Raw genomic sequence first — 22,500 nt, forward strand, 5'->3', positions numbered from 1 at the left:
TCACCAGCAGAGACACAGGCGCAGGGGGGCGATGGGGTTAGTCACCAGCAGAGACACAGGCGCAGGGGGGGCGACGAGTTAGTCACCATCAGAGACACAGGCGCAGGGGGGCGACGAGTTAGTCACCAGCAGAGACACAGGCACAGGGGGGGCGACGAGTTAGTCACCAGCAGAGACACAGACGCGGGGGGGCGACGAGTTAGTCACCATCAGAGACACAGGCGCAGGGGGGCGATGGGGTTAGTCACCATCAGAGACACAGGCGCAGGGGGGCGATGGGGTTAGTCACCAGCAGAGACACAGGCGCAGGGGGGCGATGGGGTTAGTCACCAGCAGAGACACAGGCGCAGGGATGTGGGTGTGGCTCTACCTGTATCGGTTGTCCACCACGGTGCTGTACCACACGGCGTTAGCCAATAGGAAGAGCTGCAGCAGCACGGCACAGCAGGTGGCCCTCTGCAGGCGGGTGAAGGGGCTGCGGGGGGGTCGCTCCCACAGCGACAGCCACAGGTGACTCTCACACAACGCCCTCTGCAGCTCACACCGCAGGAGGCGGGGCAGCTGACGAAGCGCTTCCTCCTCTGAGGGACACAGGAAGTGACACGATGCCGTGAACAACCCATGCACGTGGGTGGATGATAACTGGGGGGGGGTGTGCTCTACCTGAGGCCTCCACCTCCAGCTCCACCAGCCCGTCGGTCCTCTCGTTGTCCACCGACAGCCACTCCTCTGCCAGGAAGTAGAAGCTGCTTCCTGTCTGCAGGTCTTTGACCAGGACGTACTGCAGCATCCACGCCGGGGACAGACCTGAGGACGAACGGGGGTCAGGATCAGGGCACCTTGCTGGCCACAGGTGTGTCAGCAGTCACCCGTACCTTTGTTGTCATGCCAGATTCGTATTTTCCAGATGCTTCCCAGGCTGGTATCCGTGGCAACATGGAAGATGTCCAGGGCGTTGCGCGTGAAGGCCCCCCTGCTGTCCAGATGGCGGTGACCGCTGCGGGACTCCCGTCCATACAGGCTGATTCCCACGTGGGCTGTGGTGCCTGGAGGGCGGGGCAGTCATTTACTGGTCTAGCTACTGGGAGACGCCTCAGACCAGCGTATGGCACCAGGACACGACCCCCAACTCACCTGACCCGCGGCTCCAGCCGGTCTTCACCTGGATCTCGTACTTGAAGAGACCATCTTGACCGCAGAGTGGAACCACGCCGGCCCGGCGCAGGTCCAGCTGGTCCAGCTTGTGCAGGATGGCGGCCGCCACCACGTAGCTCAGTAGACCCAACACACACACCAACAGGACCACCAGGCTGGGGGCGCCGGAGCGCTCCTGGATGACAGGAAACAGTGTGAGTTCACCAGCCAAGGCAAACAGGAAGTGCTTCAGCGACACTGACCGGCGCTCTGAAGGTGACGGCGTTGGGCGGGACAAACAGGCCGGCGGCGAAGGCCGTGAGGTGTCTGGTGCGACAGACGGCCCTGCTGGCGTTGGTCTCGGCCAGAGGTACCATGCCGTCGGTCCGCCACTGCTTCTCGCCCTCGCTGAAGTACTGGCACAGAGCAGCGAACACCCCCACCTCCAGATGGACTCCCCCAGGCCGAGAGGCGGGGCTGCAGGCGGTGCTGACGTTGATGAAGTAGTCCAGCGTCGTGTCGTACCGCCTACATCACAGGAGACAGACATGGAAGTCCCAGAATGCACCCTGTTAGCGGACTGGTGGTCAGCAGCGCTACACAAACCCAACGAGACGGACAGAGTAACAGACGGGGGGGGTGGGGGGTTCTGGTTCTGAGCGGTCTTACTCTGGGGACAAGAAGAAGGTGTACTTCCTGTGGTCGTCACCCCTGGTCATGGCCAGAGTGATGCGTTTCCTGTCTGTACAGTTGAACTCATTGGGTTCTTCATGTGAATGAAGGAAAGCCCTGATGAACGGCTCCTCCTCATCCTCATCACCTTCATCCTCTCTGGTGTCTGGAGGAGGAGAGACAAAGAAGACGGATGGGTGGATGATGGGTGGATGATGGATGGATGATGGATGGATGATGGATGGATGATGGGTGGATGATGGATGGATGATGGATGGATGATGGATGGATGATGGATGGATGATGGGTGGATGATGGATGGATGATGGATGGATGATGGATGGATGATGGGTGGATGATGGATGGATGATGGATGGATGATGGATGGATGATGGATGGATAATGGGTGGATGATGGATGGATGATGGGTGGATGATGGATGGATGATGGATGGATGATGGATGGATGATGGGTGGATGATGGGTGGATGATGGATGGATGATGGATGGATGATGGATGGATGATGGATGGATAATGGGTGGATGATGGATGGATGATGGGTGGATGATGGATGGATGATGGGTGGATGATGGATGGATGATGGATGGATAATGGGTGGATGATGGGTGGATGATGGATGGATGATGGATGGATAATGGGTGGATGATGGATGGATGATGGGTGGATGATGGATGGATGATGGATGGATGATGGATGGATGATGGGTGGATGATGGGTGGATGATGGATGGATGATGGATGGATGATGGATGGATGATGGATGGATGATGGGTGGATGATGGATGGATGATGGATGGATGATGGATGGATGATGGGTGGATGATGGATGGATGATGGATGGATGATGGATGGATGATGGATGGATAATGGGTGGATGATGGATGGATGATGGGTGGATGATGGATGGATGATGGATGGATGATGGATGGATGATGGGTGGATGATGGGTGGATGATGGATGGATGATGGATGGATGATGGATGGATGATGGATGGATAATGGGTGGATGATGGATGGATGATGGGTGGATGATGGATGGATGATGGGTGGATGATGGATGGATGATGGATGGATAATGGGTGGATGATGGGTGGATGATGGATGGATGATGGATGGATGATGGGTGGATGATGGATGGATGATGGGTGGATGATGGATGGATGATGGATGGATGATGGATGGATGATGGGTGGATGATGGGTGGATGATGGATGGATGATGGATGGATGATGGATGGATGATGGATGGATAATGGGTGGATGATGGATGGATGATGGGTGGATGATGGATGGATGATGGGTGGATGATGGATGGATGATGGATGGATAATGGGTGGATGATGGGTGGATGATGGATGGATGATGGGTGGATGATGGGTGGATGATGGGTGGATGATGGGTGGATGATGGATGGATGATGGATGGATGATGGATGGATGATGGATGGATAATGGATGGATAATGGGTGGATGATGGGTGGATGATGGATGGATGATGGATGGATAATGGGTGGATGATGGATGGATGATGGGTGGATGATGGATGGATGATGGATGGATGATGGATGGATGATGGGTGGATGATGGGTGGATGATGGATGGATGATGGATGGATGATGGATGGATGATGGATGGATAATGGGTGGATGATGGATGGATGATGGGTGGATGATGGATGGATGATGGGTGGATGATGGATGGATGATGGATGGATGATGGATGGATGATGGATGGATAATGGGTGGATGATGGGTGGATGATGGATGGATGATGGATGGATAATGGGTGGATGATGGATGGATGATGGGTGGATGATGGATGGATGATGGATGGATGATGGATGGATGATGGGTGGATGATGGGTGGATGATGGATGGATGATGGATGGATGATGGATGGATGATGGATGGATAATGGGTGGATGATGGATGGATGATGGGTGGATGATGGATGGATGATGGGTGGATGATGGATGGATGATGGATGGATAATGGGTGGATGATGGGTGGATGATGGATGGATGATGGGTGGATGATGGGTGGATGATGGGTGGATGATGGGTGGATGATGGATGGATGATGGATGGATGATGGATGGATGATGGATGGATAATGGGTGGATGATGGATGGATGATGGGTGGATGATGGATGGATGATGGGTGGATGATGGATGGATGATGGGTGGATGATGGATGGATGGATGATGGGTGGATGATGGATGGATGATGGATGGATGATGGGTGGATGATGGGTGGATGATGGATGGATGATGTGTGGATGATGGATGGATGATGGATGGATGATGGGTGGATGATGTATGGATGATGGGTGGATGATGGATGGATGGATGATGGATGGATGATGGGTGGATGATGGATGGATGATTGATGGATGGATGATGGGTGGATGATGGATGGATGATGGATGGATGATGGGTGGATGATGGATGGATGACGGGTGGATGATGGATGGATGGATGATGGGTGGATGATGGATGGATGGATGATGGGTGGATGATGGATGGATGATGGATGGATGGATGATGGGTGGATGATGGATGGATGATGGATGGATGATGGATGGATGGATGATGTGTGGATGATGGATGGATGGTGGATGATGGATGGATAGGTGGATAATGGATGATGGATGGGTGGATTATGGATGGATGGATGATGGATGGGTTGATGATGGATGGATGATGGGTGGATGATGGATGGATGATGGATGATCGATGGATGGATGATGGGTGGATGATGGATGGATGGATGATGTGTGGATGATGGATGGATGGTGGATGATGGATGGATAGGTGGATAATGGATGATGGATGGGTGGATTATGGATGGATGGATGATGGATGGGTTGATGATGGATGGATGATGGGTGGATGATGGATGGATGATGGATGATCGATGGATGGATGATGGGTGGATGATGGATGGATGATGGATGATGGATGGGTTGATGATGGATGGATGATGGGTGGATGATGGATGGATGATGGATGGATGATGGATGGATGGATGATGGGTGGATGATGGATGATGGATGGATGATGGGTGGATGATGGATGGATGTGTGAAGTGCCCACCCTCCAGGGACGTGAAGTTGAGCTGCACAAACAGCCCCGCCTGGCGGTTGGTGTTGCCGCTGTGGACCCTGGTGATGATGGAGTCGCAGTGGCTGATGTTCACGGCACCGGCGGTGGGGGCTCCTCCAGCACCAGGACCATCTGGACCTGCTTCTCCACCGCTGCTTCCGTTGTTGATCGCCACGGTGATGGCGAGGCTGTCATCCAGGCCAGAGATGGGGATCTGGGTGCCGTTCTCAGTGCGGAACTCCATGGATGCCACCTCCGTGGAGACGGTGTAGTTGGTCACGTAGTTGAAGGGGAAGGGGTTGGACTCCACCTGACGACAGACACGTGGGCTCAAACATACGACTTCAAACCACGACTGAAACAGCCCAGGTCTCTGGAGCGGCTCCAACGGAGCCCCCAGCGGTTCTGGTCCGTTACCTGGAACAGAAGCTGCATGATGTTTTTCCCAGCAGCCACTTTTCCAAGACTCTTGTTGAAGGCTCTGGGGATGGAGAACCGCTGACACTCTGGGGAACAGGACGGAAGAGTCAATCCATGACGCCCGTTTGCAGACGTGGTCTCCATCATCTGGCTACGTGAGCCCACCTGAACTGTTGTTGCCATGGTAACAGAGGAGGCTCTGGGGGTCGGCCAGCTTGCCCATGGCGGCGATCTCGGCGCCCCTCAGCACCAGCGGCTCCTCGTTGAGCACGCGGGCGTGCATGAGGATCCGCATGAGGACCGAGGACAGGCTGTACGCCTTGGCGGCCACTCGCAGTGGGTGTGGCTCCAGTGAGGAGGGGGAGGGGTCAAACAGCGAGCTGCCGTGCTCCTCGCCAGAGGAGTTCAAAGACGAGGTCAGGAAGGGCGAAGGGGAGTCCACGTAGGCGGGCTGGAGGTAAGAGGGAGACGCTGACTGGCTCACCTGGTGGATCAGATCACCTGGAGGCGGGTGGGATGAAGACTTAGGGAACCTGACTGGAGACCGTCAAGGCTGACCTCTTCTGGTGGAAGACCAAAGGCTGGTGAGGAGCACCAAGACTCACCCATGATGTTCAGGATGTTGTCAGCGATCACGGTGGGGGTGACGGTTCCCTGCTTGGTGTCGGTCTGCAGGATCTCCAGCATGGACTCCAGCTTGTCCAGGGTGCTGTTCTGACACTCCTCACAGATGAACTCTCGACTCACCGCCTGCAAACACACCCAGCGCGCTTCAAACGTCAGTCGTGTGGTTTCGGACCCGACTGAACCCCGAGGTCCTGCTGTGACCCGTGTTCCCCCTCACCGTGCACTGGGCCAGGGCGGCGGAGGTCTGCTGGATGTCGCTGACCGTGTTCAGGTCCAGAGCCGTCAGCGCTCTGGTGATGTTGCTGCGGACTCTGAGCCGGTATCGGCGCTCGTCTGAGGACACCCGCGTCGACCCCCTGGTCTGCTCATACTGGAAGAAAGCCAACGCGGGCATAAGTAGATTCCTTATATGGTCGACGGAGCACTAACTAGCATTTACTGGTGTTAGCTCCACCCACCTCGTTCAGGACGGTAATAAGAGCCAGAGACAACTCTCTGACACGCTGGGAGTCGCCCTGCTCCAGCAGCTTCTTGAGTCTGGTATCGACCAGCTCTGACAGCCAATGGGGAAGGCTGCTGTACTCCGGGGGCGGGTCTGGAAGCACCACCTCGATGGTCCTGGAACAACAGAGTCCTGATGTTTGTGACGTCGCTCTAGACGTGTTCTCACCTGGACGTAAAACTCACGAGCATTTTTAGCCAGCGCTCAAGAAATCCCTCTGAAATATCTGTAACTACTGGATGTCACAGCAGCTTCCCTGGCTCCGCCCATGTCAGGTGACACTCACCTCCAGCTGGGGGCACTTTGTGACTATTTACCTACTACATGGTAGGTGTCTGTGTAGGTTCTCAGCTATGCAGGTCATGGTTATCCACGTCAATCCACTGGACGTTAAGAAAGTCCAGTGGATTGGTTCAAACAGCTCTGGATGGCTAATGGATTGGGTCAGGGGTCAGGGGTTAGGGTCAGGTGGTAGGGTCAGGTGTTAGGGGTTAGAGTCAAGTGTTAGGGTTAGCATCAGGTGTCAGGTGTTAAGGTCAGGTGTTAGGGTCAGGGGTTAGGGTCAGGTGTTAGGGTCAGGAGTTAGGGTCAGGTGTTAGGGTCAGGAGTTAGGGTCAGGTGTTAGGGTTAAGGTTGAGGGTTATGGTTAGAATCGACTGACAATGATGCGGTTACTTGTTGAGCGCAGTGACGGCGGCCCCCTGGTGGTCTTCCACGGTGATGGACACGGCCACCTGGTGTCCGGACGAGCTGAACCCGGGGGGCAGGAACACGGAATGCTCTGGACTGCTGCCTTTGTACACGCAGAAGTCCTCGTAGTAGTCGTCTCGGTAGCGTGTCACCAGCAGACTGTAGAGCAGAGGGGTCTCCGACACCCCCAGGTCGCTGTAGCCTGGAGGCAGGACACAGGAAGGTCAGCCAGCGAATGGGATGGCGCGGATTCACACGGCCAGAAGTCGCGCTGAAGAAGTTCAGCAACCCGAGACACCCCCTCCCCCCTCCAACCCCCCTACCTGAGCAGTTGAAGTGCACCCTGTCCAGCAGCGTGCGAATCTTCCAGCCCTCCCCGTCTCCGTACTCCACCCCCAGCTCCCCTCCCCCTGTCAGGTGACACTCCCCTCCAGCTGGGGGCATGTTGTGATGCAGGGTGATGGAGGCGGCGCCCTCGCCGTCCAGGCTGCTGTCGGTGACGTGCAGCGTGAAGATGTAGGAGTCTCCGTGGCGCAGGATGCCCTGCCGCATCACCAGGTTCATGCCGTCACTTCCTGTGGTGGTGGAGGTGGAGTCGAGCACCAGCGTCTCGTTCTGCAGAGTCATGGCGCTCCAGCGCTGGGGGAGAAAGACGGACGGGTCAGAACCTGATTGGACTGAAGGAACCAGTGTTGGACCTGCTTCTACAAGAATTACAGTCCATGAATTCTGCCCAGACTTGGAGAAGAGATAGTCCCCCGTCAGGGATGAAGAGTTGAACGGATGGATGAATAGACGGATGGAGGAGGGCACCACCCGTCCCCCTCCCTGCTTTCCTGACACCTCCTCCATCCGTCGTACAAAGGTTCAGTAACGCAGAGAGAGTGACCCATCAGAACCAGCCGCTTATGTTTACTCGTCATGCAGGCCAGTTGTAACCCTAACCCTACCCTAACCCTAACCCTACCCTAACCCTAACCCTAACCCCTAACCCTAACCCTAACCCTAACCCTAACCCTAACCCTAACCCTAACCCTACCCTAACCCTAACCCCTAACCCTAACCCTAACCCTAACCCTAACCCTAACCCCGGTGAAAGCCTCTCGTGACAGGAAGTGGGCGGAGCCGTTACCCCGTGATGAAGGCCCTGGCAGTTGGTGCAGTGTCCTCTGAGGTAGACGTAGGAGTTGTGGCTGACCTCGTACAGCGACTGGGCCTTACAGGAAACACACTCCAGGTACACGATGGGGATGTGGCCGCTCTGGACCAGCACCTGTCACACACACACACACACACACACACACACACACACACACACACACACACACACACACACACACACACACACACACACAGACACACACACACACACAGACACACACACACATAGACACAGACACAGACACACACAGACACACACACAGACACACACACAGACACACACACACATAGACACAGACACAGACACACACAGACACACACACACACACACACACACGCACACACCCACGCACGCACACACACACACACACACACACACACACACACACACACACACACACACACACACACAGATGACTACCGAGCAGCTGTCATCAGTTATCAGAAGATACCAAAAGCCAAAACAACATCCAGCACCGGTCCAGCACCGGTTCAGTACCGGTTCAGTACCGGTGCTGGACCGGTGCTGAACCGGTACTGAACCGGTACTGAACCGGTGCTGGACTGGATCAGGACCGGTGCTGCTGGGCCTAAGGGCTTACGGTCTGCGTGGTGGACTCTGGCGCCATGCCGTCCTTGCTGATGGTCAGGCTGAAGGTGTACTCCACGTCTGCCTCCAGTTCAGAACCAGAGATTCCCAACATCGGACCGCTGGATCCCAGACCGAAGGTCAGGCTGGAGCAATGCTCTGCACCCTGCAGGGAACCGTAGCTTGGTTTAGTTTAGTTTGGATTGGTTTACTTTAGATTAGATTGGTTTAGTTTAGTTTGGATTGGTTTACTTTAGATTAGATTGGTTTAGTTTAGTTTAGATTGGTCTAGTTTAGTTCAGATTAGTTTACTTTAGATTAGATTGTTTTAGTTTAGTTTATAATAATAATAATAATAATAATAATAATAATGATTTAGATTTATAGTTTGGATTGGTTTAGTTCAGTTTAGATTGGTTTAATTTAGTTTTGATTGGTTTAGTTTAGATTGGTTTAGTTAAACGTGCTTGAGTTTACTTTATTTTAGTTAAGTTTAGTTTAGATTGGTTTAGTTTATCTTAGGTCAGATTGGTATACTTTAGTTTAGATTTGTTTACTTTAGATTGGTTTGGTTTGAATTTGTTTAGTTTAGTTTAATTTAAATTTAATTTAGATTAGTTTAGATTTGTTTAGTTCAGATTGGTTCCCTTTAGATTGGTTTAGTTAATTTACATTGGTTTGGTTTAGTTTAGTTTAGATTGGTTTAGTTAATTTACATTGGTTTGGTTTAGTTTAGTTTAGATTGGTTTAGTTAATTTACATTAGTTTAGTTTAGTTTAGTTTAGTTTAGTTTAGTTTAGTTTAGTATAGGCTGGTTTAGTTTAGATTGGTTTATTCTAGTTTAGTTTAGATTGGTTTAGTTGAGTTGAGTTTAGTTTAGATTGGTTTAGTTTAGTTTAATTTAACCTAACCCTAATGCGCGCGCACACAGACACGCACGCACGCACGCACGCACGCACGCACGCACACACACACACACACACACACACACACACACACACACACACACACACACACACACACACACACACACACTCTCTCTCTCTCTCTCCTACCTTGGAGGTGCTCTGACACCCCCAGTGGTAGTGCAGCAGTGACTGGTTTTCAGGGTCCATGTTGGGGTCGTAGGACTGCTCCCCACTGAGCTGCAGGTCCTGAGTCCTGGACCACACCCTGTAGGTGCCCCCTTCTATGATGGGCATCAGCCTAGTAAGACACGGTCAGTGTTAGAACCGGTTCCTGCTGTTTAGACCCCCAACACTGGTCTGGTACTGTTAGACGTGCTGGACCAATCAGAGAGGAGTTAAGGGGGGTCGACCCAACAGCCTCCGGTTGTGCTTTAGTGAGAACACCAGTCCATTCACACTGCTGCTGAACTTTAGCTGGTCAATCCGAATTCTGTCGTGGTGTGTTGTTACCGTTGTCATGGCGACACTGATTTCTGTGGTATGAGTAACGTGATGCTCCTTCCTTGAACGTGTTGGTCATCCAAATAAAACAGGCATGTCAGAGGTCATGGGTTAGGGTTAGGGTCAGAGGTCATGGGTTAGAATTAGGGTCGTGTCAGAGGTAATGGGTTAGGGTCAGGGTCGTGTCAGAGGTCATAGGTTAGGGTCAGGGTCGTGTCATGGATTAGGGTCAGGGTCGTGTCAGAGGTCATGGGTTAGGATTAGGGTCATGTCAGAGGTCACGGGTTAGGGTCATGTCAGAGGTCATGGGTTAGGGTTAGGGTCGTGTCAGAGGTCATGGGTTAGGATAAGGGTCGTGTCAAAGGTCAAGGGTTAGGATTAGGGTCATGTCAGAGGTCATGGGTTAGGGTCAGGGTCGTGTCAGAGGTCATGGGTTAGGATTAGGGTCGTGTCAGAGGTCATGGGTTAGGATTAGGGTCGTGACACAAACTTATCAAACTTGTGGAACTAGACTGAGACTAGAATCAGACTACTGAAGTGTTTCAGGTGTTTCAGACGAGTCTAAATGGAATCCGCAGTAACCTCCATGAACTTTGGGCGGGGCTAACTGAATTGCCACTCACCTGGCGGCCATGACGCTGAGCTGCAGACAGGCAGCTTTCCTGAGCGGCACGTCTTCATAGGACATGGAGAACACCAGGGTGTAGTTCCCCGCTGGCAGCACCATCTTCGGCAGCACCAGCTGCAGTCGCTGCACATCCACCTCCACCGGCAGGCGGACCACCGGAACCAGCACGGACTGCCAGGGCTGAGTCGCTGCCCCGGGGGCAACAGGGTGGTCGTCATCGTTATCACATGAGGGTGCCGAGAGGATCTGCCAGAGGTACTGGGCGCCGTAGCGCAGGCAGCCCTTCAGGTCCACACTGGCCTCCACCAGAGTGGGCTGGGAACGCCAGATGGCCAGGCGGGGGGCTTGGACAACCTGCACTTCTGGCTCCTCACACTCCAAAACCATGATATTTACGTCCACCTGGGCCAACACCCAGCTCACCAGGTTACTGCAGTTCACCTGCAGGGAGGAAATCAGCCATCAAACTTCACGTAAAGCATCCAGCGAATGAATGAAGGCATGAGTGGAGAACATGGACTGGTGTCCTACTTGGACCCGGTAGTGTCCCGGATATCTGTACGCAAAATGCACGGACGTGGTGTTGGTATGGACCACAGCAGAACCATCTCCAAAGTCCCACTGACAGCCCACTGGGTTGTGTCTGGGTGTGAGGTAGACCGTCATCATCACCGTCTTATTGATGAAGGTTTCCTGAGGCGCTGCATACAGGACCGCAGAAGTGAGCAGGTTCTGCACCAGGATGTGTTTGGTGATGTTCTGAGCATGCAGGGCATTGATGGCCCTCAGGTAGATGGTCAACAGCCCTGCCTCCTCCGGAGTGTAGGACACCTGGGGTGGATTGGGATGCGTCACCACTGTGTTTCTACATTGAGGTTTGTGAACGCTGACATTCATGCAGGGTCTGACCTCTGTGCCCATGTGCGACGCCTGGTAGTGGTGGTGCAGATCAAATGTCCACAGGAAACTGACGGGTTTACCCGTCTGGATGTTAGCCACAAACAGTCTCTTCACTCCTACAGGAATGGCCACACAGCTTCCCAGGATGGACAGTCCTCGCACCGGCTCCATCACCTCCACCTGCAGGTGCCGCCTCTTGGAACTAACCTGGATGGTCCAGGTGCAACATGAAAATATGAGCGTTGAATTTGTTTGATTACAAGATGTCATGCCAAACAGTCATACAGAGGAGAAACATCTAATGAGTCCACCTAAGTTCAGATGGATGGGTGGGGCCGCTGGTTCTTTGGAGGTCAGGCTGCTAAGCTCTATATTACACTCTGTAATAACATTGCAATAGCACTAATAACTTTCTGTAATTTACCATCATAACATTTTATATAACATAACGTAATAACACTAATACAATTCTATAATACACTGTAACAACATTCTATAATAACACTGTAATAGTGCTCTTCAATAACACACTGTAATAACATTTTATAATAACACTGTAATCACGCTCTATAGTAATACCTTGTAATGACATTGAAATAACACACTGTAATGACACACCGTACTAACACACTGTAATAACACTGTAATAACACACTGAAACTGCACTAATCACTCTCTGTAATTGTGCTCTGTAATAATACACTTTAATAACACCCCGTAATAACATTCTACAATAACAGTGTAATAGCGCTCTGTAATGACACACTGGTGTATATCTGCTGTTGCCTCACCTGGTTGTGAGCCGTCAGGTTCACCATGTACGTGTCCACCCTGCTGAATGTGTGGATGTAGGTCTGGTTGGGTTGGGTGATCACCGTGGCGTCCCCGCTGATGCTGAGGATGAGGCGAACGTCTGAACCCGCTGCCATGGAGATAGTGAACTCCACCTTGTCATTGACTGCTGCAATCTTCTTACTGGCCTTCAGCTCCAACCCCTGAATTTTGTCCTGAATGAAGAACTCTCTGGAAACCACTTGGCTGCTGACATCATTGGTGGCATTCAGGGTGATAACAGCTGTTTTTGGTTCCTGGATCGTCAGAGATGTTTTCCTTCCTGCAGTCGTTCTTCCTTCCAGCAGCCATGTCCATGTCACATTGGTTCCTGTCACTGCGTTGCCCTGGAGACCGATGCTGGCGCCTGTTGCTACGTAACTCTGCTCTGTCACATTGGTAGCTGTGAATGTTAGACCGGAAATGATCTCCTGGACGCTGATGATCTCTGACACAACCTCTGAGCTGACTTCATTGAAGACCTCCACAGTGACCATGTTCAGGCCAGGACTGGTGAAGGTGTGGACCTTCCAGGGTTCGCTCCACTGTAGAGCATTGCCGTTCACAGACCAGAGGTACTGTAGGTCCGAGCCCTCAGTGGTCAGCACCGTGAGGTTGGTTGGAGCATTGACAGCGACCGGGTTGTCACTGATCTGCAGGTACACTGCTCCAGCTGGTTCCAGGAAGTTGATAGTTCTGTTGACTGACAGCTGACCCAAAAGGTTGGCTGCCTGGAGGAAGATGTCACACGGACCAGGCGTTGAGTAGTTCAGCTCCACTGACTTGGCGCTGATGTTGAAGCTTGAGATGAGGGGGTCCAGCTCTCGAATGAGGTTCCAGGTGAACGTCATGTTGGTTCCTTCCTTTAATCCTGCCTGCAGGTGGAGAACACGGTTTGTAGCAAAGCAGCAGCCATCCAGTCCTGTGCCTCCTCGTCCTCCTCCTCCAAGTTCCTCCTCTGCTAAAATCTGCAGCCCCTCAAGTTCACGTTGGACAAACAAGAAGATGCTAGCTTGAGCTGTTCCTACGTCATTCTCTGCTGTCACAATGATGTTGAACGTGCCAACAGAGCGGAACGTGTAGAACATGGTGTGAGTCCCTAAGATTGGAGTACAGCGGTCACACAAGATCCAAGAGAACCTGACACCGTCTCCTTCGTCCATCTGGGCCTCAAAGTGGACCGAGGCATTGAGAGGGACGTTTACCAGGCTGGCATTGACAGTCAAGCCACAGATAGGGGAGAGCACCGACACCGGTAGAACCGTGTGGTTCCTGCTGACCGGGTTGGAGGCCGTCAGTGTGATGTTGTAGTTTCCTGAGACGTTGAAGGTGTGAAGAATATTCTGGCTTGTAAGCAAATGTCCATCTCCGAAGTTCCAGATGTAGGTGACGTTCGGAGCCAAGGAAGACGCTGTGAAAGTGTAGGGTGCTCTGATTGTCAGGTTATTGAACTTGGTACCGTTGTAGTGAATCAGGACTGGGCCTACAGGCATCATGACCTCAATCACAACACTGCTGTTGCTGCTGGAGATGTTGTTGAAGACTCTGACTGTCACCGTGTAATGACCTGGGTTTTCATACGCAGTTGAGATGTTCCCAGAACCGTGGACCAGCATCAGCCCTTCGTCTCGACCGTAGTCCCACTGGTAGCTGTAGTTAAACTCTGGCTCGGCGCTGGCCCAGAACTGGATCACCTCCCCGACTGCGTACTGGGATTTCTCAAGGGTCAGGCTGATGTTGGTTAAAGCTGGCTGCACACACACCCAGCTGAAGAAGGTGGCCTGGGAGGCGCTGTTGAGCCCGCTGGACAGGAGCAGAGAGAACCGGTAGGTCCCACTGGTCCAGTAGGTGTGTGAGACTGTGGGGTTGCCATGTTGGGTGTGGTTGGGGCTTCCATCCCCAAAGCTCCATTGGTAGATATGAGACGATGCGTTGCCGGACACCCATGCCTGATAGTTGATGGAGGTGCCCTCCGAGACGCACCCGGATGGCTCTACCCTCAAAATTTGGAAGACAAACACCTGAACCAACAGCGTGGTCCAGCCGGAGCTGACGGCGTTGACAGCGGTCACGTTCACCGTGTAGTTTCCCTCGGTCACGTAGGTGTGTGATGCCGTCGGCTCTGACGCCGTGTAGACCGTCCTGTCGCCCATGTGGAAGATCCAGGTGATGTTGTTTCCGGACGCGAGGTGGCACCGCACGACTGTCGGGCTGTGAAGCTCCGTGGGAGACGAGCTCTCCGCCGTCAGCTTCTCGATCTCCTCGTAGACAAACATCTCCACACACTCCTCCGTGGAACTGATGGTGTTGTTGATGGACACACATACGTTAAACACTCCGCTCTGTGCAAAGGTGTGTGCCACGCGACGACCTCGCAGCGGGTCAGAACCGTCCCCAAACGACCAGCGGTAGTGGATGCCATACGGGGAGGGCAGAGGGTGAGCCTCAAAGTCGGCTGATTTGCCAGCGAGGAGGTGTGGAGGCTCCGTCTGGATGTCCACCCGCGTCAGGATGCTGTAGACGCTCATGTTGATGCTCTGGCTGGTGTTCTCGTAGTGGTTGGACACGGACACCACGGCGGTGTAGATCCCTGTCCACGGGACAGAAGAGACGTCAGACCCCTCCAACGACCTGCCCCATTAGACCCCATTAACCCCCCGCTGGGCTCGTACCTGGCTGAGAGTAGATGTAGGAGACGTTGTTGCTGAGGACGACCTGATTGGCTGACTCTGGGCAGAGGAGGGAGGGGTCATAAGGGGGCTTGTATTCAAACTCCTCATATCCACCATCGCCAAAGGACCATCTGAAGAACAACAGAGACCAGGAAAGGTTTCCATTCAGTCACAGCTGCTGGCTGGAGAAACAGTTCCAGCCCCAAAGGGAGGCGAGGGGGGGCTCAGAGAGGGAGGGGGAGCTCGGGGAGGGGGAGGGCTCGGAGTCCGGAAGTCCTTCTGGGCCTGGAATGGTGAGGGTGGGGCGAGGGGAAGGGAAAGAGTGTGCCCCAGTTGGGAGGGTGGGAATGTGAAAGAAGGATGGAGGGGGGGGGGCAGAAGAATGAGGGGAAGAAAAGGGAAAAAAGCTCGGGGGAAAATTCCTGTCAGCATTCTGCTCCGACCACAGCGCAGGAAGGAGACGAGAAACAAGCAGATCCTCTGGTTCCTTCTGCTCTGACCTGAAGGTGGCGCTCACGGACTCGTCCACGAGCAAAGAGGTGCTGAGGGTCTGGGTGGAACCCTGAGGAACCACGTCCGGTACCCCTCTGACCGTCAGGTTGCTCATGGGCTGCAGCCGGTCCACCGTTACGTTGAAGTGTTCCGTCAGGGTGCTGACGTGGTTCATGGCCGTCGCCTGAAAGAAAGACCACATGACCTGTGATGTCACTGATGCCAGCTGATGGTAGGTCCCTCCCACCACATCTGACGCTACAGAGACACGCGGGTGATCACAGGTGCATTCTGGGAGGCTCACCGTCAGCTTGTAGACGGCGGCGTGCTGGTAGATGACGTTCAGAACGGTGTTGTAGTAGGTGAAGTAGGGCTTGTCGTCCACGGTCCACTTGAAGGTGGGGTTGGAGCCGTGCTGCACCGAGGCCGTGTAGCTCTACGACATACACACCAGGACACGGTGAGAACACGTGGTTTCAAGCACACGGAACCGGATCAGAACCCGCGAACACTGACCACGAGCGACTCCATCAGCACCCGGTGAGCAGGGTGGGGCTGTACCAGCAGCCCCCGCAGTGGCTCCTCCAGCTGGACCAGCACTGCCAGGCTGCTCCGGGTCACAGTGTTGTGGGCCTCAAGCTGCACCTGCACCGGACCCTTCTGCACCCCCGTCAGGACCAAATCCAGGACTGCATACTGGCTGGGCTCGACGACCTCCACCCCCGACCCGGAGCTGGAGCCCTTCTGACACGCCTCCAGCTCGGGGTGGGAGAAGTCTGGGGGGCAGTCCCTCTGGAAGGTCACGCTGACGTTCCTGCCGCAGCAGGAGGCCGTGGTCGCGTAGCGGGACCGGACCCGGACCAGCAGCCGGGTGTCTCCAGGCTGCAGGTAGATGGTTCCGTTCTGCGGGGTCGGGTGGAGGATCGTCAGCCCCAGGGGAGGCACCACCCTCAACGGGCATGAAGCTGAGGCGGGGTACGATGGCGCCGCTGAGGTAACCTGGAACCCATGACATCATTGGTTGTTGAATTGATGACGTAACGGACCACAGGTCTCAGACGGGTTCAGTTCTGACGTCTTACCAGCAAGCTGTAGAGTCCAGGCTGGGGGAGACCTGCTGACAGCTGTGGCCCCTGGAACCGAGTCTCACTTTGCCCCACATACAGCACCCTGATGGGGCAAACCACGTCCTCCAGCCAGCCTCCCTCGCCGTCCTCCACCAGCGCCGTCAGGTCCAGCTCGAGGTCGGGCCGGGGGTCCGAGGCATCGGGTGACTGCCCGGTGCCGTTGACCCAGAGCCAGTCGCTGAGGTTGAGGGCTACAACAGGCTGTCGCCACGGTGATCTGGGGGCGGGCTGGCAGTGGAGAAGGGAGGCGGGGCCAGCATCGTGCTGCAAAGCGATGACATCACCAGGAGAAACCAGGAGATCCTCCAGCTCCTCCTTCATCTGGGAGACCCAGAAAAGACAAAGAACTTCCTGTGTGTTCACGAAACACATCTGGATCCGCCTCCTGCTGCAGTGGCCCCGCCCCTCCCACACACATCAGGATCCGCTTCCTGCTGCAGTGGCCCCGCCCCTCCCACACACATCTGGATCCGCCTCCTGCTGCAGTGGCCCCGCCCCTCCCACACACATCTGGATCCGCCTCCTGCTGCAGTGGCCCCGCCCCTCCCACACACATCTGGATCCGCCTCCTGCTGCAGTGGCCCCGCCCCTCCCACACACGTCTCTCACCAACACGTGGGCCGCGGGTCCTGCCGGTAGGGTGAACAGGACCTCGTCCTGCAGACGGTATCGGGGCCTCAGGGTGCCCAGGGGGGGGTGCTGCGTCTGGCTGCAGTTAGGACAGGAAGAGGCGTGGCAGGGGCTGGAGAGGGGCAGGCACTGCTGCTGGAAGGGGCACCACTGTTCCAGACAGGGGCAAGAGGGCACATCACGGCTGCTGGTGCCAAAGGGAACACAAAGAGCCCCCGAAGCCCCGACCGGACCCCCAGGACCTGAGGGCCAACAAGGCTTTAGTCACTGACAGGACTGTGTGTGTGTGTGTGTGTGTGTGTGTGTGTGTGTGTGTGTGTGTGAGTGTGTGAGTGTGTGTGTGTGTGTGTGTGTGGCTCACGGGGCAGCAGCAGCTGCAGGCTGGGGTAATGGCAGTGCGGTCTGTAGGTCTGGAGGCGGAGCTGGACCTGTGAGGGGCGGTCCTTCGTGATGACCTCCAGGCTGGACAGACGTCCGCTGGTGAGGAAGCTCAGCGCCGGGAACAACAGCACCTGAAAAGAAACGGCCAGTGAGAGGTTTGAGGAGGACAGAGCAACGCTGCACCAGCACAGACCTCCTCCTCACCTCCACCTCACTCCCAGGATGCTGTGGGGCAGACAACGGTGTGGATAGGCCGCGGTGCAAAGGATGATGGGAGGGAAACACGGCAAGGCCCAGCCTGTAGACGCCTGCATCTGGAACATGGACTGAGGAAAAAACAACCGTTAGACAAATGAAATACAATGAAACTGACTTTATTGTCCCCCTTTGGGGAAATAATCTTTAAAGTAAATAAATAATAATCTAGTATCTCGTATAATATTGTCTAGTGTAGTCTAGTCTAGTCTAGTGTAGTGTACTGTAGTCTAGTGTAGTGTAGTGTAGTGTAGTGTAGTCTAGTCTAGTCTAGTCTAGTCTAGTCTAGTCTAGTGTAGTGTAGTGTAGTGTAGTCTAGTCTAGTCTAGTCTAGTCTAGTCTAGTGTAGTGTAGTCTAGTCTAGTCTAGTCTAGTCTAGTGTAGTGTACTGTAGTCTAGTCTAGTGTAGTGTAGAGTACTGTAGTCTAGTCTAATGTAGTGTAGTGTAGTCTAGTGTAGTGTAGTCTAGTGTAGTGTAGTGTACTGTAGTCTAGTCTAGTGTAGTGTAGTCTAGTGTAGTCTACTCTAGTGTAGTCTAGTCTAGTGTAGTGTAGTCTAGTGTAGTGTAGTGTACTGTAGTGTAGTCTAGTGTAGTGTAGTGTACTGTAGTCTAGTGTAGTCTAGTCTAGTGTAGTGTACTGTAGTCTAGTCTAGTGTAGTGTAGTCTAGTCTAGTGTAGTCTAGTGTAGTCTAGTGTAGTCTAGTCTAGTGTAGTGTACTGTAGTCTAGTCTAGTGTAGTGTAGTCTAGTCTAGTGTAGTGTACTGTAGTCTAGTCTAGTCCAGTGTAGTGTAGTCTAGTCTAGTGTAGTGTAGTCTAGTGTAGTGTAGTCTAGTCTAGTGTAGTGTAGTCTAGTCTAGTGTAGTGTAGTCTAGTGTAGTGTATTGTAGTGTAGTCTAGTCTAGTGTAGTCTAGTGTAGTGTAGTCTAGTGTAGTGTAGTCTAGTGTAGTGTATTGTAGTGTAGTCTAGTCTAGTGTAGTCTAGTGTAATGTAGTGTAGTCTAGTGTAGTCTGGTGTAGTGTAGTGTAGTGTAGTCTAGTGTAGTGTAGTCTAGTCTGGTGTAGTGTAGTGTAGTCTAGTCTAGTGTAGTGTAGTCTAGTGTAGTGTACTGTAGTCTAGTCTAGTCTAGTGTAGTGTACTGTAGTCTAGTCTAGTCTAGTGTAGTGTACTGTAGTCTAGTCTAGTGTAGTGTAGTGTACTGTAGTCTAGTCTAGTCTAGTGTAGTGTACTGTAGTCTAGTCTAGTTTAGTGTAGTATACTGTAGTCTAGTCTAGTGTAGTGTAGTCTAGTCTAGTGTAGTCTGGTGTAGTCTAGTGTAGTGTAGTGTAGTGTAGTGTAGTGTAGTCTAGTGTAGTGTAGTGTAGTCTAGTGTAGTGTATTGTAGTGTAGTGTAGTGTAGTCTAGTCTAGTGTAGTGTAGTCTAGTGTAGTGTAGTCTAGTGTAGTCTGGTGTAGTGTAGTGTAGTGTAGTCTAGTCTAGTCTAGTGTAGTCTAGTGTAGTGTACTGTAGTCTAGTCTAGTCTAGTGTAGTGTACTGTAGTCTAGTCTAATGTAGTGTAGTCTAGTCTAGTCTAGTCTAGTCTAGTGTAGTGTAGTGTAGTGTAGTCTAGTCTAGTCTAGTGTAGTGTACTGTAGTCTAGTCTAGTGTAGTGTAGAGTACTGTAGTCTAGTCTAATGTAGTGTAGTGTAGTGTAGTGTAGTGTAGTGTAGTCTAATGTAGTGTAGTGTAGTGTAGTGTAGTGTAGTCTAGTGTAGTCTGGTGTAGTGTAGTGTAGTGTAGTCTAGTGTAGTGTAGTGTAGTGTAGTCTAGTCTGGTGTAGTGTAGTGTAGTGTAGTGTACTCTAGTGTAGTGTAGTGTAGTCTAGTGTAGTGTAGTCTAGTGTAGTGTATTGTAGTGTAGTGTAGTGTAGTGTAGTGTATTGTAGTCTACTGTAGTGTAGTCTAGTCTAGTGTAGTGTAGTCTAGTGTAGTCTAGTGTAGTGTAGTGTGGTCTAGTGTAGTGTAGTGTAGTCTAGTGTATTGTAGTGTAGTGTAGTGTAGTCTAGTGTAGTGTAGTCTAGTATAGTCTAGTGAAGTCTATTTTAGTCTAGTGTAGTGTAGCCTAGTGTAGTGTAGTGTAGTCTAGTGTAGTCTAGTGTAGTGTAGTGTAGTCTAGTGTAGTCTAGTGTAGTGTAGTCTAGTGTAGTGTAGTCTAGTGTAGTCTAGTGTAGTGTAGTGTAGTCTAGTGTAGTGTAGTGTAGTCTAGTGTAGTCTAGTCTAGTGTAGTGTAGTCTAGTGTAGTGTAGTCTAGTGTAGTGTAGTCTAGTGTAGTGTAGTCTAGTATAGTCTAGTGTAGTCTAGTCTAGTCTAGTGTAGTGTAGTCTAGTGTAGTCTAGTGTAGTGTAGTGTAGTGTAGTCTAGTGTAATGTAGTGTAGTCTGGTGTAGTCTACTGTAGTGTAGTCTAGTCTAGTCTAGTCTAGTGTAGTGTAGTGTAGCCTAGTGTAGTGTAGTGTAGTCTAGTGTAGTGTAGTCTAGTGTAGTCTAGTCTAGTGTAGTGTAGTCTCGTATAGTGTAGTCTAGTGTAGTGTAGTCTAGTGTAGTGTAGTCTAGTATAGTCTAGTGTAGTCTAGTCTAGTCTAGTGTAGTGTAGCCTAGTGTAGTGTAGTGTAGTCTAGTGTAGTGTAGTGTAGTCTAGTGTAGTCTAGTGTAGTCTAGTCTAGTCTAGTGTAGTGTAGTGTAGTGTAGTCTAGTCTAGTGTAGTGTAGTCTAGTCTAGTCTAGTCTAGTGTAGTCTAGTCTAGTCTAGTGTAGTGTAGTGTAGTCTAGTGTAGTATAATAACATGTCATTCACATACAAACGTAATCTGTTTGTTTCTCATTTGTTTACTGGGCCTACCTTGGGGGTGGTACTGGGCCTACCTCGGGGGTGGTACTGGGCCTACCTTGGGGTGGTACTGGGCCTACCTTGGGGTGGTACTGGGCCTACCTCGGGGGTGGTACTGGGCCTACCTCGGGGGTGGTACTGGGCCTACCTCGGGGGTGGTACTGGGCCTACCTCGGGGGCGGTACTGGGCCTTCCTCAGGGGTGGTACTGGGCCTACCTCAGGGGTGGTACTGGGTCTACCTCGGGGGTGGTACTGGGCCTACCTCGGGGGTGGTACTGGGCCTACCTCAGGGGTGGTACTGGGCCTACCTTGGGGGTGGTACTGGGCCTACCTCGGTGGTGGTACTGGGCCTATCTTGGGGGTGGTACTGGGCCTACCTTGGGGGCGGTACTGGCACACGTAGGCCCGTCTGGCGTTGCACAGGTGTGAGCTGGTCAGGCCACGCTGATCAAGGGACACGCAAAGATTCCCACGAGAGACGGGCGATCGGGGCGACTGGCCCCCTTCGCCCTCCGCTGCCTCGGAGCCATCCACCCAGTGCAGCTTCCCTGGGGTGTCCACGTCGCTTAGGCCCAACCAGATGCCCCGTTCCCTGGGGAGGCATCAGGGTTCAGGTCACACAGACAAACGCCACACCAGATCCAGACCAATCAGCACGTCTGAGGGAGGGGCCAGTGTCGAGGCGGGTCATCAGGTAGTGCCCCCCCCTCAGGTTCCTTTCAGTCCCCATCAGTTTAATGAAGGAATAATCAATTTGTCACAAAAAAGATCTTTAAGAGCAAACAGGCCAGAAAAAGGAGGAGATAGGGCGTGGCCTCATCACATGTGGTGACACGCAAGAGAGGGCGTGGCCACAGACACTCACTGCGTGACTCTGTGGGCCAGCAGCTTCCGCAGGGTGTCCGTCCTGAGCAGCGCCAGGTCGCCGCCACGACCCAGACACTGCTGCCGGGCATCGGTCCAGCTCAGCTCGGCTGGAACAATGTGGAAGCAGCAGGAAGTGGCGGGGTGGTACAACCCGTCTTTAGGACAGTGGGGGGCGGCTGCAGAGGACAGGACATCACGTGATTGGCTGGACAGGAGAGGCTAATGGTCAACCAGGCGCCGTAGACGCCACGGCTCTTCCTTCTGACCTTTGGCAACTTGGACCCCATCCTTCGTGATGGTCCAGTCCACATCCACGCCTACAGAGCCCCAGCTGATGAGCGTCAGCTCTAGACTCTGATTGGCCACGGCGAGGGGGGGGCAGCGCAGCTCCAGTCTGGGAGGAAGGGTCACGGTCACCGCCCCGCGTGCAGACACCTGAACACATCCCGACGTGAAGGACATTCCAGTGACATTTAATGGTGTGAATGCAGGTGACCGTTTCCTGCCTCACCTCCTTGAGCCCCGCCCA

At 53.1% G+C, this 22,500-nt stretch overlaps 1 protein-coding gene across 1 annotated transcript in view; it reads right to left on the reverse strand.

Annotated features, from left to right (window-relative positions):
- Positions 1-22,500, reverse strand: part of pkd1a (polycystic kidney disease 1a) — a 39,201-nt gene that overhangs the window by 7,436 nt on the left and 9,265 nt on the right. The window contains exons 7-39 of the mRNA XM_068321363.1: positions 22,483-22,500; positions 22,238-22,406; positions 21,970-22,147; positions 21,482-21,696; positions 18,191-18,312; positions 17,967-18,117; positions 17,585-17,847; positions 16,931-17,296; positions 16,365-16,847; positions 16,153-16,284; positions 15,857-16,032; positions 15,357-15,487; positions 12,645-15,274; positions 11,863-12,060; positions 11,485-11,784; positions 10,949-11,394; positions 9,972-10,122; positions 8,930-9,082; positions 8,299-8,439; positions 7,490-7,805; positions 7,152-7,368; positions 6,433-6,592; positions 6,192-6,344; positions 5,953-6,097; positions 5,513-5,848; positions 5,345-5,433; positions 4,919-5,237; positions 1,804-1,972; positions 1,398-1,662; positions 1,135-1,330; positions 876-1,046; positions 664-807; positions 371-581 (exon numbers count right to left, since the gene is read on the reverse strand). The exon at positions 22,483-22,500 is cut by the window's right edge and continues 243 nt beyond it. Coding sequence (XP_068177464.1) covers positions 371-581; positions 664-807; positions 876-1,046; positions 1,135-1,330; positions 1,398-1,662; positions 1,804-1,972; positions 4,919-5,237; positions 5,345-5,433; positions 5,513-5,848; positions 5,953-6,097; positions 6,192-6,344; positions 6,433-6,592; positions 7,152-7,368; positions 7,490-7,805; positions 8,299-8,439; positions 8,930-9,082; positions 9,972-10,122; positions 10,949-11,394; positions 11,485-11,784; positions 11,863-12,060; positions 12,645-15,274; positions 15,357-15,487; positions 15,857-16,032; positions 16,153-16,284; positions 16,365-16,847; positions 16,931-17,296; positions 17,585-17,847; positions 17,967-18,117; positions 18,191-18,312; positions 21,482-21,696; positions 21,970-22,147; positions 22,238-22,406; positions 22,483-22,500 — 9,314 coding nt within the window. The remainder of the gene's footprint in view (positions 1-370; positions 582-663; positions 808-875; positions 1,047-1,134; positions 1,331-1,397; positions 1,663-1,803; positions 1,973-4,918; positions 5,238-5,344; positions 5,434-5,512; positions 5,849-5,952; positions 6,098-6,191; positions 6,345-6,432; positions 6,593-7,151; positions 7,369-7,489; positions 7,806-8,298; positions 8,440-8,929; positions 9,083-9,971; positions 10,123-10,948; positions 11,395-11,484; positions 11,785-11,862; positions 12,061-12,644; positions 15,275-15,356; positions 15,488-15,856; positions 16,033-16,152; positions 16,285-16,364; positions 16,848-16,930; positions 17,297-17,584; positions 17,848-17,966; positions 18,118-18,190; positions 18,313-21,481; positions 21,697-21,969; positions 22,148-22,237; positions 22,407-22,482) is intronic.

This window comes from Antennarius striatus, chromosome 8, assembly GCF_040054535.1.
Source record: "Antennarius striatus isolate MH-2024 chromosome 8, ASM4005453v1, whole genome shotgun sequence".
In the NCBI taxonomy this organism is placed as follows: domain Eukaryota; kingdom Metazoa; phylum Chordata; class Actinopteri; order Lophiiformes; family Antennariidae; genus Antennarius; species Antennarius striatus.